The sequence below is a fragment of the Sipha flava genome, unplaced genomic scaffold, assembly GCF_003268045.1.
Source record: "Sipha flava isolate LNK unplaced genomic scaffold, YSA_version1 80_pilon_pilon, whole genome shotgun sequence".
NCBI classification, from domain to species: domain Eukaryota; kingdom Metazoa; phylum Arthropoda; class Insecta; order Hemiptera; family Aphididae; genus Sipha; species Sipha flava.
In genome coordinates this window covers 1,454,699-1,473,721 of record NW_020273622.1, presented here as the reverse complement: position 1 = coordinate 1,473,721, position 19,023 = coordinate 1,454,699, and the positions used below count along the sequence as shown (strand labels likewise).

Sequence of the window (19,023 nt, the reverse complement as noted above, 5' to 3'; positions counted from 1 at the left end):
ATTAAAATTATAAAAAAAATTCAAAAATTAAAACCAAACTCAAAAGTTATTCTGCCCTATCACTAATCAGATTAACCATTCTTAAATTTCAAAGACATTGTATAATTGTTATAATGTCTTTGTAAAAAAGTTTCTTATCATATGCTAAAATAAAATCGGACTTATTATAATTTTTATTTAAATTTACATAACATCATACCCAGGCCCGTATTTAAAAATTTGGTGCTCCCGGGCATTAAATTTATGCCCCCTCCCCCAAAATAAATAATAATATTATAACACTTATTATTTCGTCCATAATCGAGATTCTTTAATATTAAAATATAACTTGAAAATGAAAATCGTTTAATACTTTTTTTAATTAACAAATTAAACAAATTATAACATAATAAAACATACTATTTTCCTTTTTTTATTGTTTTATTTTTTTTTCATTAGGTACATAATTTTTAAAATTAATTTTGCTAAAATATTTTGTTGCCCCTGAGACTTTACGCCCCCGGACATGTATCTACCCATGCCCCCTAAACACGGGTCTGATCCTACCCCTAATTATAGATAATAATTGGTATAATATATAATATGCTATAAATCTGTAATATTCTATGTTTAATTTGTCAATATGCAAATAAAATAAAAATCTGGAACTTTAATATATATATATGACGTTAAAATACTTTTGACAGATCAAAGCCATAGGTACCAAATACTTTTCCCTAGTTTCTTGACTGCTGTTTATTTAAAATTTAAATTTATTAAATAGGTATGAATAGGTTTACCAGATGGTGCCTTTAAGAATAGAGTACATAATATAATATAATTCCTTAAATGTAATAATAAAAACCTACTTTCATAGCTAATATTTATTTAATTAACATAAAAAACATTATTTTAAATAGGTAACTAAAGATTAAGAATTGAGACATAAAATTTAATATTTATCATTACTTCGAATTTTTAATAAAAAACTTTTATCTTTTATACAGTAGTTATAAAACTGAGTATAGTCAAAATGCTTAAAACTAAATTGTGTCATCAACAAATGTTTAACAGAATCCGGTAGAAGTCTGTTTCTATCATCAGTCCATTGTGCTTTCATAAAGTTAAAAATTCTTTCGACATTGACAGTTTGAGCAGGTATGGCAAAGTAAAACGTGCATATTTTTAAAAGTTCTGAAGATGTATCATAGCTCCTTTGTTCAAAATATTTTACCCACTTTTCATCTGGTAATAATGATGAGAAATCTTAATTTTTTTCCATTTCTGACAAAAACATTTTATACTTAAGTATTGAAATTGATCAAATAATAAGTCATTTAATTGTAGATCATATTTTTTTAAAAATAAATTGCTATTTTTTATATCAATCCACAAAGGTTTGGATTTTAGGAACATCCATTTGAGAACATTAAATTGATCAAAATTAGCTGTTCATTTTTTAAAAAATGATGGTTTTAAACATTTAACATTTCTTTTCTTAAATTAGATGCATTTGATTGGTTATAATTATTTTTAAATATTTCTTTTACTTTTAAGGGTAAAAACTCTTGTTGTTTTCGTTCTTGTAAGGCATTTTCTACTGAACAATACATATGATAATTTCCAAATCGAATTATTTTACTTTTCCATTATCTCAATTTTCGAATGAAATATATACATTAGTGAATGAATGAACCATAAATAACATTCATTTAAAGGATTTTCAAAAAAAGGTTTAATTACAATTGATATTTTATTTTTTGACAAAAAATATGATTTAAGTGCAAGATTATTTAAACTGGATATATTTGCAACAGACTGTTTATAGCTGAAAACAATGATAATCATCTAGTTTTTGAGTGAAATAAAATTTTTTTATACTCAACATCGACATAAGTACAAAATTCTTTTAATGATTCTGTACGTACTGTATAAATTGAAAAATAATTATATATTTTTAATATAATAGACTTTATATCGATTGGTAAACTATCAATTGCGTGTTGAACACAGTTATTTAGAATGTGAGCAGGGCATCCGATTCCAATAATTGGGTTTTTAATATGACGATAAAAAACATTATTTGTTTATAAATAAAAACAATAGTACCTACATTTTTTTTCAATATAAAAACAGTGAGAGTAGAAAAATAAGAGCTCAAAAGAGAACACGTATCTTAAAAGAGTATATATGGTAATCCTAGGTATGACATGTATACGTTTTTTAAATTTCTAATTTATGGAAAATAAGATTAATTTTCCCATGATTAATAAATATTTATATATATATATATATTATACAGTTAAGTCTCCCATCTTCCTTTAAAGTAAGGTTTTTTTTCAAACTTAATATTTTTTTAAATTTCTGTCAAGTTTTATCAAGATTGATTCATCTGATCAACACCCGTTTTGATTCAGTCTTTCAATGATGTCAATATGTTAATGGAGTCTATCATAGAATATATGAAATATACATAATGTATTTCATATATTCTGATAATATACTTAACATTTATAGTTTATAACTTAAGAATAAATATAGGTATGTCAAATCAATCGTATTCTGCATCCGATTTTGTACAACAAACGTGTGTTTATACAAATAAATCATGTACTTTTACGAATAAAAATTAACATCACTGCTTACTAGCAAAATATAGTAATTTAAATTTTAATATTGTTTATTGAGTATAATTATATCAGAGGAATATGTATCACAAGATACCATAAAACGAATATTATCTACATCTCATTTTACGATAGTCTGTAAATTAGTAGATCTGCTAAAGGGTTATAAGCAGTAGTATATTTTCGTGAGAGGTTCCTACACCTGTCCGACTATTCCAAAAGAAAAAAAAAATGATTTAAAAGTAATAAATGACTTGCTACGAATGTATAGAGAAATATAACATTAATTTATACCTTATATGTATTTTTTATAATATTATAAAATCACTTGTTTTTTAAAAAAATGTTAAACCCTCTCAAAAATATTTAAAAATACGCTACCTACTGGTTATAAGGTAATAACATAATTTATGTGGTTTATTGTGTGAATTTATAATGTGACAGACGTATAGCATAATTTATATGGTCTATCGTGTGAATTTATAATGTAAAAATGCACGTATAAAATTTTGGATGTAGTGAGTGGAAAATAGAAAAATATTATTCAGTGCCCAAATATATTGAATCAAAATGCGTACCTATTTAATATTATGACAAATTAATTAATTATTTGTGTATTTTGTCACGTACCTATATATTCAAAAACACTTGTAGATTGTTGTAGATAAAAGCACATGTGTTAACAATATATATATACATACAAGTATTCAGTTTTACACTAAAATGTCATGACAACAAAATGTAATCATGAATAATGCTACATAACCAATGAAAAAAAATACGTTTTAAATCCTAAATATATTAAACATTAAAATCTATATGTTTTTAAAATTAATTGAACTCATTTTTAATCTCAGTCCCAAAGTCTGTTTAAGTTGTAAACATAGAACAAGTATATTTTTATATCTAAATGATATATAGAATCATCACCCCAATCCAAATTTTAAAATTTGAATTATACTAACCTTCCATAAGAATTGTTCCTTAATATTTTTTCATATAATATATTGAGTATTAACTTTACAATTAATAGTTGAACAAAAAATAAAACTATGGTTTTAAAATATTTACTAGATATAAATTTGTAATTAATTTTAATTACAATACTTTAAATTACATATCAAATTAAAAGACTACAGTTTTTTTAGAAAATTTTATTTTAAAAACAATTTGTATAGATATTAAATTAATTATTGATTAAAGTCATTACACATATTTATAAGAAAATTATGTAGTTTAGTCTTTTTCTTGAGAAAAACTTAATCTATGTTTATTGAATTCTAGAGGCATAAGTCCAAGATTACCATTGTATCGATTTTTAGAAATCTGTAAACATTTATAGATTTTTAATTAGACAATCAATTAATGAAATCATGTAGTAGGTAATACAATAGATATAAAATATTTCTTTCAGCATTTCACTGTCATATTATAAATTATTTTTGATAAAAATGTAAATATAAAGTATGACTGGAGGAAGATACCAAGAATTGATTGATGACAAAAAGCGGTGATGTGCATAGGGTACGCAAGGGTGGTTCCGGGTGTGCCTAGCACCTCCGAAATTTTGTAAATGAAGCTCTAAAATCTAAGGCTAAAAGTAAGGGGCTTATATTTTAACTAATGTTGATCAAATTAAATGTAATTTATTTTTAAATGTTTAGTAAAAATAAATGATGATTCATAATAGAAAATATAAAATAAAATGTTCTAAATTTTCGTGCAAAACCTTATTATGATAACATAACAAATTTACTACAAAGGTACAGATAAATAATTGAAGCTATCTGAGAAAAAATATATGAGATTCAAGGAAAATATATTCATTGAGACTAATATATCACAATATTAAATAAAAAATTAAAGTTAGATTTATGTAATTATTTATACATTATAATTTATTAAATATACAAATATACCTACAAGTTTTGTTAAGATAAGACCCAAAAGTATTGTAGGCACCCCCTGTAATACAGGTCTTCTCATGCCTGTGGTGATGTGATAGATGAAGTCGAGAACTTTAAATATTTAGGATCATTTGCACAAAAAAGACGGGGGGCGTTTGATATGGATGTAAAATATAAGACAGGGGTAGCCAATCCAAATGATCTTACAGGCCACTTTGGAAATACATTACGATCCTGTGGGTTAACTTTTTAAACAACATTAATTATTATTATAAAATAGGTTTTGGTGCATTAATTAATGTAATTAATTTAATAAACAATTTATGTAATTCCCTGTTTTTATTACTACTTGCATAATATGGTTCACCGATAATACTTGAGAACAAAGATTTTGTTGATGAATCAAACAGCTTGTTGTGATTACATTGTTAATAATACGGATTCCACATTGTGCGGGCATTCCAAAATATTTTATTGGGAAAAAATACATTTTTTTTTTTTTGTAAATGTTTAATAAATCTCGCAGTACCCAAACTTTCCAAGGTGGACCACGGGTTGGCCATCCTTGATATAAGATTAAATGCGGTTGGATGAAATGGAGAGAAGCGTTGGATGTTTTATATGATAAGAAAATTCCAATGAAGCTGAAAGGTAAATTTTACAGGATTGTAGTGAGATCAACTATGGTATATGGTTTAAGAAGCCTCAGGTTCCCGATCCCTGGCCTAAGGGATGTAGAAAATCAGATGAGTGGAGGTTTAGAACAAGGGTGGTTGTCCCCAAATAGTTGGGAGAATGGCGAAGGAGAAGAAGTAAATAATAATGTAAATAGATTTGTATATTATCAATAAAAAATATTACCTGAAGATACTTTTTTATCTGCAAAGATTCCATAACTTTATGTTGTATAATAAGAACATTATCAGCTTCTTGTGTAGCTTTTGCAGTACCAAAAATTGAATTAATGGATAGTTGTTCTACATCCTTTTCTTTTCTAGGGTGCATAACTAATGTCACATGACAATTTGAATATGTAGCAAATCGCCGAAACTCTGCTATAATTGAATCTTGTTGCCAAAACCTTTCAGAGCCCATGTCATATTTAGTACTAATTCCCATCATGAATTGTACATTATCAATGACCACATGGCCAATATCATGTACATAAACAGCATTTACTACAGCCTAGTAATAATAAAATACAAGTAAATTATATCAAGCAACAGTGATCTAGGGTAATAAGGTTATTTTAAGACACTATTATTTACTAAAAACACTTTTTTCTAACATGTATATTAATATTAAGTCTTTAATATAATGTAGGGTACATTAAAAACAATTAATTGCTATTGATAAATAAGCTTTGATGACCTTTTATAAATAAACAAATAAAATATAACTTACATCCATCACCATATTTAGTGGTTGAGGACCATGAAATGTCAAAAAGTATATTGGAAGTTTTTCAAATTTATTTGCTAAGTTGTCAAATAAATCTAAATTAAGATGCACGGGCTCTTTAGCAAATTGCTGGAGCATGATTTTTGCTAATCGTTGATTGCGTATTTCAAAACTTCCCCATAATGTTGGCAACTATAAACAATATATAAAAAATGATTTTGGATTTTATACAATTTAAAGATGCAACAATAAGCATTTTAATCATATTTGCTAATAAATTAAAACAATATCAAAAATTCAATTTAATTATTTAAAAAAATTAAAATTTAAGGCTTTATAATTAATTTAATCATAATAAATAAATATTTTAAAAATTAAATAAAAAAAAGGGCCAAGCTCCTGACTCAGATGAGGTACAAGGATGGATGAATGAAATTGCTGTAATGTCTCTTCAAACTTAAAACCGATGCTCTCGAAAAACAATGTTTCTGCGTGAAAGAGATCAGATGGATTAGTTTGCATTTCTTACGATAGTTGATAGTAGAGGAATAAATAGTATAAATTTCATTAAAATATTTCCAAATTATGAAATGTCTTTAAAATGCTGATATAAGTACTTAGGAAATGTTTCAAATTGATCAATATTTATGGAATAACAACTACATAACTAACATTATTTTATGAAAATTCAATGAAATATCTGATGTCATCAACATTTCATCTGCAATACATATAATATATAAACTCTTTTGTGACTTTTCAGTTAGTTTTTCATAATTACTAACAAAAATGTTAAATTTGTAAATTGAGCTGCCTCAAAGTACTAAATAGGCAACATTTTCTATCAGAAATCTTTTATAATTGTGATGATAGAATCAAACCTTTAGATCAAAATCATCTACATGGAAATATGAAAAATAAAAATTACTTATTATGGTAGAACCACAAAAATCAATACATTCTTTGTTCCATTCAGAATCTAAAATATTTTTTAACCTAATTAATACTATTTTATAGTAAACAAGTATAATTTATTATTACTTACACCTTGTTCAGCCAAATCTAATGAATATTCACTCATGAATGTGGTTTTTCCTGATCCTGTTGGACCAGTTATTATAGTAAGTTCTCCACGGCGATGACCTCCAATAATTTTATTTAATACTGGAAATTTTGTCCATTTTATTCCCAGCGTCTATATAAAATTATTTATTTTTTATTTTTAAACTTAATGATAGAAAAGTATGAATAAAATAATAATATAAAACCTTGTCATGGTTTTGTAATTCAGCAAGAACTTCTTTTCGTATTGTTGAAAATTGAATAATACTAGGATGAACCATTTGATCAGCAGTTTTAATTATTTGTTCAATATTTAATCCAAGCTTATTAGCCAAGTAAGGAGATGGTTGATCATCAGTAGGTCTTATAAAATAACATCTATTTTCTATTAACTTTTTAGCAAAAGTTCTAGCTGAGTTCCATGCAATCTGATCATTTCCAAACCATAAAATTAATTTTTTAAAATGCTCTAAAGATGGCAATAATTCTTGAGGTAATTTTCTTAATCCTACAAAAATATTTAAAATCAAGAACTTACAATTTTTTAAAATATTTTAATTACTTAATGATAAATATTAAACTTTTAAAAGAATCTGGGATATTTAAAAAAAAGTGTAAAAATAACAATATAAGAATAGTTTTACTTTAAAGTACTTTAAAAGAAAACTACGTCAATTAACATTTAATGAATATAGTAGTTGACTCTAGCCAATTAATTTGATATTTTTTTATAATCGATGAATAGTTAAAATAGATACATTATTTTCCAAAAGATGATACGAGAAAATTCTACCAAAAATATAAAAAGCAAAAAAATGATTAAGCTATTTATATTTTTTTAATTATTCTTGTCGTGTTATAACTATTAAATAATTTAAAAATGTTAACATATGAATTATTTTAATATTTATTAATTAATATATTATATATCATATTTGATATTGCATGTGATTTTAAATAATTAATTAATTAATTAATAAGTTAACAAAAAGGTAAATACCATGTGGTAAACAAATTATGTGATGGAATAAATGACGGCCAGTTAATACCAATAAATGTTTGAAGTCATCAACAATAATAGCACTTTGACTAGGGTTTGAAATAAATGGAGGAACACAAGCAATTCCATAGCAACAGTCACTTGGATTAATAGATTGATCAAGACTATCCAATTTAATTTCTTGGTATCCAACAACAGTTTTATTGTCAAGCAACATAGTTAAGTACAGACAATTAATTTCTAAATTAACATATAAACCTGGAATACGATCAAGGTTTTTTAATTGCAATCCCTGTAAAATAAATTTTTTTAATATAGTAAGAATGTTAAAAATTTATTTATAATAAGTATATCACAAAATTCAATAGTGTTATTAAAATTAAATAGATTCTATACATTATTATTTTGTAATTTCACTTTAATATCATGTATGTACAGAGATAGTATTTCAAACACCCTAAATAAAAACTAATCAAATTCTACAATAATTGTGGAATTTAAATTATTAAAATCTGATCTCTTTGATTATGAATACTACAGTATAAATATATAAAACCTCTAAAAAATAATTCATAATTTATTGTCATCAGTTTTATCAAATGGTTTTCATTCTGAAATATTATTTAGATTTCTTAGTATAATATAAAACTCCTAAAAGTTAAATTTGCTTCAACTAAATTAAATAAAATATAATTGTATAACTCTACAATAATTTATCTATTTATAGGTATATTAATATAAAATTAAATAATGTTCTATTTTCAACGCTAAAATGAAATATGCTTTTTATTTATAAAGGTAATTATTATAAATTTAATTTTGTTGGTTAATAAAATTTTCAACTCTATACTTTAATAGGTAATTAATAAAAAAAAATATGAATACATGTATTCATAGGTGCTGTATTCATATTTTTTTTACAATTCAGGGAGGTGCAAGTGCACCCCCTTACACCTCTTTTGCGGCACCCAGTATGTATTATTTATTATATACAGTAAAAGTATAATTTGTTAATAATTTATGATTTTTTGGCAGTTTAGTAAGTTGTAAAATTTTTGAGTATTTGCAATTTGACTGTATTTTATTTACAGTTAAAACATATATGTTAGATAGACTCAATAATAATTACAATAAACTGAATTTAAATTAAATCAATAAAGTATAAAATGTATTACCTCCATGTTAAGAGATTTTAAAATACTTCTTTTACTGTCAGTTTTTAATGATTTAAAATGCATTAAACTATCAGATATGCTCTTAAAATATTTACCAGCTTCAAATATTTTAGGAGTAGGAACTAAACTTTTTTTATCATTCTTATTCAAGTGAAGCTTGTATGTTGACCAATCACTACACCTTAAACAATGAGTACAAATAAACCAACCTAAAAAATTATAATGTTAAGTTAAACCAAATAATCTATTTGTAGTTTCTTTTCAATATTTACCAGTTATTTTATTAATGTATAGAGATATATTATTGCAAAAAACGCATCTTGTTAACACACAAGTAAATTGATCTTTATATTGTACTTTAAAATTATCTAATGAATTTAAAATGCTTAATTCTTCATCTATTACAGTTTTAGTATGTTCTATTGAACCCATTTTAATCTTTTGATTGTATGTATTTAAAAACATTTTTAGTTTAAATGGTTTCTTTTGTAAAAATATTTTTGAATAGTTTCTTATTGTATATATCTTCATAATTAATAAATTATTTTAACAAATAAAACAGTAAACTAATGGTTGTAAAAGAAAATTACGGATTTATTTAAAACTTAATTTTCTTTAAAAATTAAATAACGGATTGAAAACTAAAACAAAGTGAAACCATGCTAAAAATGAACAATTTTCAATTAACAATTTGAAAAACATTCATTGAAATTATTTTTCCAACATTGATAAAGATGTTTTTCTTATCAAAATTATAAGATTAAGGCTACTATCTCCAATTGCATTTATTTCTACATGTAAATTGTTCATCAAATATAAGTAAATACAATTTGGTCCAATATTTTTAAGTCTATTAATATTTATTGAAAAGTAGAAGGTATCAGGTTAGTATGTTATTCATAGGCGTGCGCACGGGGTATGCAAGGTATGCCGCTGCATAGTCTGCGGCTTCATGTGAAGGGCCCAGTGGTGTAGCAAAGGGGGGGGGGCTAAGGGGGCTATAGCCTCCCATGGGCCGTGTTTATATGTGTAATGTATCTTGATTATTTAATAGAATCAATGGATGCTCGTTTTAATCAAAGGCTTATTGATGTTATGCCACTTGAAGGACTTATTCCGGCCAATTTAAATATGTATGACGATAAAAATATTATAAAAACTGCTAAAATATATGTCCAAGATCTCCATGATGATACCTCATCTACAATCAGAGGTAACCTGTTCATATGGAGACAACAATGGAGTCAAAATACTATTCCAAAACCGAATTCTGCTCTTGATTCACTCTCTCATCACACCAATCTTCGACCTAACATTAAAATACTTTTACAATTATTCGCCACGTTACCAGTTACCTTTTTCACTCCGGAAAGAACGTTTTCAGCACTTAATCGCTTAAAAATTTTTTTAAGAACCACCATGTCGGAAAACAGATTGAATGGGTTAGCTATGGCTAATATAAATAAAAAAGAGCAATTCGCTGAAAGTGAAATAATAACTGAATTTGCCAGAAATTCGCCTAAGAAGATGCAGCTGTCAGAGTGGAGCAAGTGACTGAACACTGAAACTAAAATTATTATTATAAATTATATATTAATAAATATTTTTAAAACTATACTAAAATGCTTAAATTACGTTTAGTAACTTGGTGGTAGATGGTGAGGGGGGGGGTAAGGCTGAATTCTCATATCCTCTCTTACCTTACTTATCCAAAAAAGTAGTTAGCCTCCCCCCCCCATTTAAAAATCCTGGCTACGCCACTGGTGGGGCCCATATTTATTATTAAGTTAAGAAACTTTAAATTTAATTACCGCCACAGGAAATTTAAATCAATTAAAGCTTGATAGTAATGATATTTCAATATTGAAGGAAAAATTTAATTTGAATACTACATTTGAGTCTGAAATTAAGCTCATTACAAATATGTCTGATAGAACTTCTATTAGAGGGTTATCAACTAAAACAATTGTAGTATGGCTGAATTGGTTATTAGAAAACGACCGGAAAACAATATTTTCAAACTTCAATAAAGCTTTAACACAATTTGCAACAATACCTGTGACAAGCTGCTCGTGTGAGAGGGATTTTTCTAAATTGTCTATTGTAAAGTCTAAACTTAGAAACACTATGTTACAAGAATGTCTTGATTCACTGATGTTAATATTTATCGAGCAAAAGATGGCATCAGAAATCAATATTGAAGATGTAATAGATGAATTCAAAGCATGTGTGCCGATAAAAAGAAGATTTGAACTTTAGATTTTAAGTACTCTCCATAAAATAACAACATTATAAGTATGTTAAAATTATTCAAAAGCATTCAATATAGTACATACTTGATCTTAAATAAATAATACATTTTTTTTTAATAAATATAAATCAAATTTCAAACTACTTATTTCTACAGTGCATTGTTTAATATTCTACTGTAAAATTATGTGTAATTTTAGATTCTAAGGGAAGTAAAGAAGCTACGTAGTATATATGCAAAAACTTAGATTGTGACTTGAATCTTATATGCGTTAAAAGAAAATGCAAATAAATTAAGGGCAGATTAGAAAATTTATTTGTGAGGGGCCCTATATTTCTTATTGCATAACCTGCGAATAAAGTCTGCGCACGCCTATGATGTTATTTCATTGGGAGTATTATATAAGCTATCTATATTATTCTTCTTGATCTTATTATTCTTGTCAAATAAATTAGAATTAACATTATTTGAATTATTTATTAACTTTTTTTTTATATTTCGTATTTTGTTAAATAAATATAAACTTTAATATTAAATTGGTTTCTTCATTTATATAACATAATTATAAATATTTCTTCTTCTCCATCGCCTTTCTCAACTATTTGGGGTTGGCCAACATTAATATAAATACTATCATGCTAAATATTATTAATTAACCATAATTTGTCAATTAAAATAATTAAAAATATAGTAGGTTGATCATTTGCCTCGTTTTTATTAGTTTAAAAATAATATAGCTTTTAAGAACTCTGCTTGAAACCATTTCTACCCTACAAAATACATTGATATTAAAATTTAGAAGTAATTTTAATTTAAAAACAAAAAAATTTATTTGCATAATTCGATTATATTTTGTAATTAACCACGGACCAAGATAACATAAATACGAAGTTTGATTTACGATATAATGATAATGATGAAAAATCACGACTTAGTAATATAGCAGGAGGGTGTTCAACCACCTCCTCCAACATTTTAACGAAATTTGAAAAAATAATTGCTTAATATTTTTATACAATTTAAGTTTAATATCATAAACAATTCCCAAGGTTATTTGTATAATCTACTGTCAATTTATCTAGTACTATTAAATTAATTTTTACCAAAATTATTATTTTGTAAAATAAATACATTTAAAATACGTGGTAGTAAAAATATTGAACCCCCTCGAAAAAATTTCTAGACACGACCCTGTAATACAGCATAGGTATAATCATCAATAAATGGGTATTCTTTGTACAAAATATGTAATATAATATAGATGTTGAATATACTACACGGCAGTAGATCATAAAGTAATAAGAATATTCTTATTGCTCTGTGCTGTAAACGGGTTAAGAAATGTAGGTATCGTAGTGATATAATATACGATGAAAACTAAAACAAGATAATATACAATAGATAGCGCTACTTCATGAAATTATAATTTATTTGGTATTATTTGAATAATATGAACCTCAAAACAAGATAACAATATATCCCGATATCCGGCATTATGTCGTATTTAACTTCGAACTAGTAAATAATCTAAGAATGACGTGGTTACGCGGTGATAAAATATTATTTTAAACTTATTTCTTTATATTTCTGTTGTTAAATCTAAAAATTAAACTTTTTTTTAAATTTTTAAATAGTTAATAAATTTTCTTTCACAATGTTTGACGGATTTCTAGATGATTTGAAACGCATGAATAAACGCCAAGTAAGAAAGATTAATTTTGTTCTATACATTTTTGTGACTTACATACAATATGCTATTTTAATAATATTCAGTTTTAGGTATTTAATTTTTAAAATTATTTTTGCTTTTAGTTTCTCTATCAAGTATTGAGTTTTGGAATGATAGTTTCATCTGCTTTAATGATATGGAAAGGTTTAATGGTTTTTACTGGGAGCGAGAGTCCTATTGTTGTTGTTTTAAGGTATAATTACTTTTCATTTTAAATTAAATATTATTCTAGCTTATAAAAATAAAATCATAGTTATTAATAGTTTATAAAAGGATATAATTTTTATGGGTTAAAATTGTATAGAATTGATTAGAAGTAGTGTAAGATTATTATTAGTTTTTATAAAAATAAAAAAACATTTTAATTTACATTTAAAATCATGTTTACCTATGAAAATTCAAATACTGACTGGATTTGCTTAAAATTATTTTTATTTTTACATTTCTTAATACTTTTAAGATTTTCTGTCTATTTTATATTTTTATTTATACCATATATTAATAATATTTTTTTATTAGTATAATGTATAATAATTACATATTAGTATAATAATAATTACAATCTTTAAATTGAAATTATTGGTTAAAATTTGTTAATAAAATACAAGTATTATTAAAGTTAAATTATATTATCGGTTTATAATGAAATATAGAATTATTTTTTTGTTAAACATTTCCAAAAAACCAAGATAAATTATTTCATCGGTTATTAGCTTTAATAAAAACAATGGTTATACAACTAGTAGTTGGTAACTTGGTTAAAAATAAAAATAATTCAGGTGCTTTGAGGTATATTTTTCTTAATAGTCTTCAGTATTTTTTCCACTTCAGATTTGAGTAAGCATAGCTCAATTATACTTTAATTAAAATGAAGAATGCATTATGTGTACATATACAATATATGTGTATATAATCATTTGTTCCTAGAAAAATTTTAAATTAAATCATATTAAAATATTTTACAGTGGTAGTATGGAACCAGCTTTTCATCGTGGTGATCTATTGTTCCTAACAAATTATGAAGAAGAACCAGTTAGAGTTGGTGAAATAGTTGTATTTAAAATTGAAGGACGTGATATTCCCATTGTTCATAGGGTGTTGAAAATACATGAAAAGTTTGTTAAATTTAAAAAAAAAAATGGAAAATATTGCTAATTTTTTCTTATTCCAGGAATAATGGGACTATTAAATTTTTAACTAAAGGTGATAACAATAGTGTTGACGATAGAGGTTTATATGCTCCTGGGCAACATTGGCTTGAAAAATCAGATATGGTTGGTCGAGCCAGAGGGTTTTTACCATATGTTGGAATGGTCACTATTTTAATGAATGAATATCCTAAAATTAAAGTATGTATTTGATTTAATTTATTTAAATTATTTGATATATCTTGTGATTTCAACTTACTCATAATATATATGTTGAGTTAATTATTATAGATGTATGACACCTTGATGTGTTTATTTTAATTGGTTTGTTTGTTTTTTGTAGTTCGCTGTTCTTGCATGTCTTGGACTGTATGTACTTGTACATCGTGAATAAATCACCAATTTATTTCAGTAAGGCAAAAAAGTAATTGGAAATCTTTCAACTTGTTAATTTAAATTTATGTGATGTGTGTTAATTGAATGGTTGCATATGTAATAAGTCACTAGCATCTTTTCTTAAATGTTTTGTTAAAGAATTTTAATTTTTCAAGTATTGAATAATGTATTTTGAAGCATATTGTTATACATTTTTTTTCTCATTAGGTCAATTTTAAATATTTATATGCTTCAAAATATATTATTTTAATAAAAAATATTAATGATATAACAATATCATATTTTCCTCAATAATTATAAATATGATTTGTTTGTTGTATATAATTAATGTAAGTTATAATATTTAAGTAACATTAAATATTTCCAACTATAAATTATCATGTTAAATTGTGTAATTTTATTATATTATATTACAAGTATTAATGTAATTATATTAATTTTAAAACTAGTTCTCTAGTCGTTTAAAATTGATAATAAAAAACTCAATTTCGTCAAAAATAAAAATAACTGTGAATAGTTGCAACTACTGTTGTAGCTCCTCTAATTATTAATGCTATATTATTTTGTATTATTGAACTATTTATTCTTTTAACATTATTTATCTGAAGCTTTACTTTTTATTGCAATATATATTGTGTTTTATTTGTGAATGAAATTAACAGTTTCTTTTTCAATCACCATATAGTTAATTTAATTATTTATATTATTTGAAATAAATTTATACATTCTGAAGAAAAATTTTAAATATGTGATACTATCACTTAAATCTTTAAAGTTGAATACTATTTAACAATAATTGTGTAGATGTGGTATTTTTATTTAACATTATCAGTTGTTGTTTTTAAATATAACATATATTCTGTGTTTAATTTGGTCATGTCAGTTTCTCTGATTGGTCTGTCATTAGTAGATTATGAATGAGTATTACCATTGTCCTGCAGTTTTTCAATTGTTTTTCGGTGTTTTATTTATTATGGATACATCAAACATTTTTCTGGATTATGATGGAAATATATGTAGAAACATTTTGAAAATGTTCTGAGCCCTTATTCATAGGATTTTAAATATATTGGAGTTAAAAGCATTGCTATTAGTTATTAGTTATTTACCAGTTTATACCATGTTACTATTTTGGGCTAAAAATAATTTTCATTTAGTATTAAATAAATTTAATTTTGTATAATTAATGTCTTACACATTTTTACCAAAATTAAAGTATTCATTTTAAGCCAGTGGTTCCCAATCTTTTTTAGACTATTACCTATATACCTGTAAGTTACAGGTATACAGATAATAGTCTCATAATTATATCTTAGTTACAGGCTGTAACTGCTAAAAATCACATGTGCCAGATCTAAGACAAAACCCGCATTATCGGTTATCGCAACCCAATTAGACCTATTTATGGAACTGCAGTGATGGATTTATGTATTATGTAAAGAAACATTAATTTTTTTTATTTTTGTTTGTTCTTACGTAAAAATGGTTCGTTTAGCAGAAGATAATCAAGAGTACACTGTATAAATATAATTTGAAGATTTTAAAAAAAATAATAATAATTATAATTTGAAATACATAAAATACATAATAAGTACGTTAAAGATATTAGTTCAGTCTTTATCCCCAAAAAATCCTATTCTACCCCTTAGGGGTAATTATTCTCGGGCTGGAAACAGCTTTTTTAAGCCATAATTAATATATATATATATATATTAATTATAATTAACTAGCTTAAATATACAAATTTAATGTTTAAAACTGTACCATCTATGTAATTCAAGTGAGAAATTTATTTTATATAGATTTGTAGATTTCTATCACAATTGCTAATCGCACTGAAAATTGCTGTCTTCTGAGATTGAATGGGGTGTTGAAAGATACCATGGAAATTTGGGAAATAAAATAATTTCCTTTAGCTGTCCCTATGATATTTGGTATACATTTTTGATTGCCAATCTGGTCCTTTTGCTAAGTTTTAGTGGATTTAGGTTATGAAATAAAATTATGGCCCAATTTTGTTTTAACAATTTTATTGAATTGAAAAACTTATTTGGGTAATTTACTGTCTCCTCTTGACTGAGAACTGATTTTTTGGATTTGTATGTTGTTGGCATTCCTGTTAATACCACATTCAGTGTACTCTCGATTATCCGCGAAATAGGGTGGCAGGACATCCGTGGATAATCTGCTGATAAAAATATTAAAACTAAACTAACGCAAAACACGAATGCTAAGTTTTAGTCAATACTTGTGTTTATATAGTAGACAAAAGACTAAATAGGTTTACACGTTATTAGATCAAATTCAATGTAACGTACAATCCGCGTAATCAACTACGTATCGCAACCTATTTTAACCGATAATGATTTATAATGTAAAGATATATATGTTTTTTTGTAACCGCAGAAGAAATCTAGGTCAAAATATTCAAACCAAAATATCCAAATTTATCCGTTTTACCGAAAATTAGTACATTAAGCCGGTCCCACACGATTCGTATACTCGGCGAATAACCGTCAATCGTGATGCTTTACAAGTCGTGTAGGAGGTGTTTAATCGTCAAGTAAGACGATTATTTTTACTCGCCGAGTTACTCGTGGTTTCCCGTCGATGTCGGATACAACACGAGTGACTCGTGCTGATAAGAAATGTAATCTTGGATTTTCCCCCAAAATAGACTATTATTTATTGTTATTATCATACGAGTCATGTAGGAGCATTGGCGATGACGAGCAAAGTATATACAATTGACGAATAATCGGCGAGCACATGTGTCGTGTAGGAGCAACATAATTACAAACATCGTACATCGTACAAACTTGGCAAGTACACTCGCCGAGTATACGCTCGCAAAGTACACGAGTCGTGTGAGACCGGCTTTACACTAATACAGTGGTGGCCAAACTACGGCCCGCGGGCCAACTGCGGCCCGCCATCATTTAATATCTGGCCCGCGAAAGTCTTCTATATTACAGCACTTATTTGTATAACTGTAATATTTTGCATTTACGTAAAAAAAATTTAGAATTCAATTGTTTTATGGCCCGCGATTAAAAAAAAATTGTTTTTTATGGCCCGAGGAAAAAAAAGTTTGGCCACCACTGCACTAATACAACTAGCTCAAATATCAAATTATTTAATCATAAAAAAACCTAAATTTTCTGAAAATATTAGCTTAAATATTAAATTATAAAAATTAGCTCATAAAATTAATTCAACCTATATACGCTGTATATTAGTTCAAGTATAACAAATTACGTTAATCGTTATAATATCACAAAATACAGGGTAATTTTTTTATCACGAACTAGTTAATAACTCGGGAAGTATTAGGAATTTTAAAATAATTTTTTTTTTAAACTTTCTAGGTATTACTATTTTACACCGTGTTACAATTTTAATAATTTTAACTTTCTCCCTTATTTGATAAAACACTATCAACTTTTGATTTTCAAATGGCAATTTTCAAATACCTATTTTCGATAGCGAAAATATATAAACATACTAAGAAAAAATAATTTTAACGTTTACAGAATTTAATTTCAGTAATCCGTTTGCGATTTATTGCCGCTTAAATATTCGTTCAATTTACTGCTACTGGGCAATTTATCAAACCCAAAAGTAAAAACCGGAAGTCAAAACGGAATGATATCTCAATTTAACAATAACCATAACGGTCATAATCGATAATAACTGTGCAACTAACAAATCAATTAAATAATTTGATACTAAATTTTGGAAAAACGGATAAATTTGGATATTTTAACCGTTAGATATTTTGTCCTTGGATATTTTGTTCAAGGATATTTTGACCGATTACCCCGCGGAAGACAGCGGATAGTCTGCTTGCGGATAATTGAAAGTACACTGTACTTCTATATTAGATTTTTTAATTACATTTTTGTGTAGATAATCTGAAAAAACAATTTTAAGTCATAGATTTTAAACATGTTGCCTAACTGCTAGTATAATCTGAAAGATAACAAGATAACATAATGTGGAATAAAACACGGTATCAATCACATTGCAACATTTTTTACTGTATGCATTTAAGGATTAAAATGTCTAGTATAATATCATTAATGCCGTTGACATCATTGTTATGTATTTATGTTGTGTAAGGATAGCTCACTTGCAGACCCTTTGGTGATTTCTGTGATTTACATATGTTATGTATTAACAATACCACTGTACATTTTTTCATATTATAAATTAAATCATTTTCAACAAAAAACTATTATTAAAATAAAAAAAAATTAACGGTTTTTTTTTTTTTTTTTAATGGAATGATAAAATTAACTAAAGGTCCTGGCCCCCATAATTTGGTGGTCTCGGCCTATATGCGCAA

General features: G+C 25.7%; 2 protein-coding genes across 4 annotated transcripts; one reads left to right on the top strand and one right to left on the bottom strand.

The window, feature by feature from the left end:
• Nucleotides 1-3,792: 3,792 nt before the first annotated feature.
• LOC112693024 (twinkle protein, mitochondrial) lies at nt 3,793-9,685 on the bottom strand. 3 transcript variants are annotated; one of them, XM_025567897.1, is made up of 8 exons: nt 9,424-9,685; nt 9,152-9,360; nt 7,977-8,268; nt 7,183-7,484; nt 6,960-7,109; nt 5,918-6,106; nt 5,375-5,698; nt 3,793-3,932 (listed from the first exon to the last, which is right to left on the bottom strand). In XM_025567897.1, exons 1-8 carry the CDS (start codon nt 9,680-9,682, stop codon nt 3,843-3,845), a joined length of 1,815 nt encoding a protein of 604 aa, XP_025423682.1. In that variant the 5' UTR covers nt 9,683-9,685; the 3' UTR covers nt 3,793-3,842. The 3 variants fall into 3 exon arrangements, with proteins under 3 accessions (XP_025423682.1, XP_025423683.1, XP_025423681.1); XM_025567898.1 differs by having other exon boundaries at nt 3,794-3,932; nt 9,152-9,332; nt 9,424-9,430; XM_025567896.1 differs by having other exon boundaries at nt 3,795-3,932; nt 9,247-9,332; nt 9,424-9,513.
• A 3,273-nt stretch (nt 9,686-12,958) lies between these two features.
• On the top strand, nt 12,959-14,873 carry LOC112693056 (signal peptidase complex catalytic subunit SEC11A). Its single transcript, XM_025567943.1, has 5 exons — nt 12,959-13,104; nt 13,215-13,324; nt 14,097-14,246; nt 14,303-14,480; nt 14,623-14,873. Exons 1-5 carry the CDS (start codon nt 13,057-13,059, stop codon nt 14,671-14,673), a joined length of 537 nt encoding a protein of 178 aa, XP_025423728.1. The 5' UTR covers nt 12,959-13,056; the 3' UTR covers nt 14,674-14,873.
• Nucleotides 14,874-19,023: the final 4,150 nt, after the last annotated feature.

Coding starts and splice junctions, on each gene's coding strand:
- LOC112693024 (XM_025567897.1), bottom strand. CDS start 9,682: ATGAAGATATATACAATAAGAAACTATTCAAAAATATTTTTACAAAAG. Junction 9,361..9,423: donor ATACATTAATAAAATAACTG/GTAAATATTGAA, acceptor ATAATTTTTTAG/GTTGGTTTATTTGTACTCAT. Junction 5,699..5,917: donor CACTAAATATGGTGATGGAT/GTAAGTTATATT, acceptor TATTATTACTAG/GCTGTAGTAAATGCTGTTTA.
- LOC112693056 (XM_025567943.1), top strand. CDS start 13,057: ATGTTTGACGGATTTCTAGATGATTTGAAACGCATGAATAAACGCCAA. Junction 13,105..13,214: donor AACGCATGAATAAACGCCAA/GTAAGAAAGATT, acceptor TTTTGCTTTTAG/TTTCTCTATCAAGTATTGAG. Junction 14,481..14,622: donor ATGAATATCCTAAAATTAAA/GTATGTATTTGA, acceptor TGTTTTTTGTAG/TTCGCTGTTCTTGCATGTCT.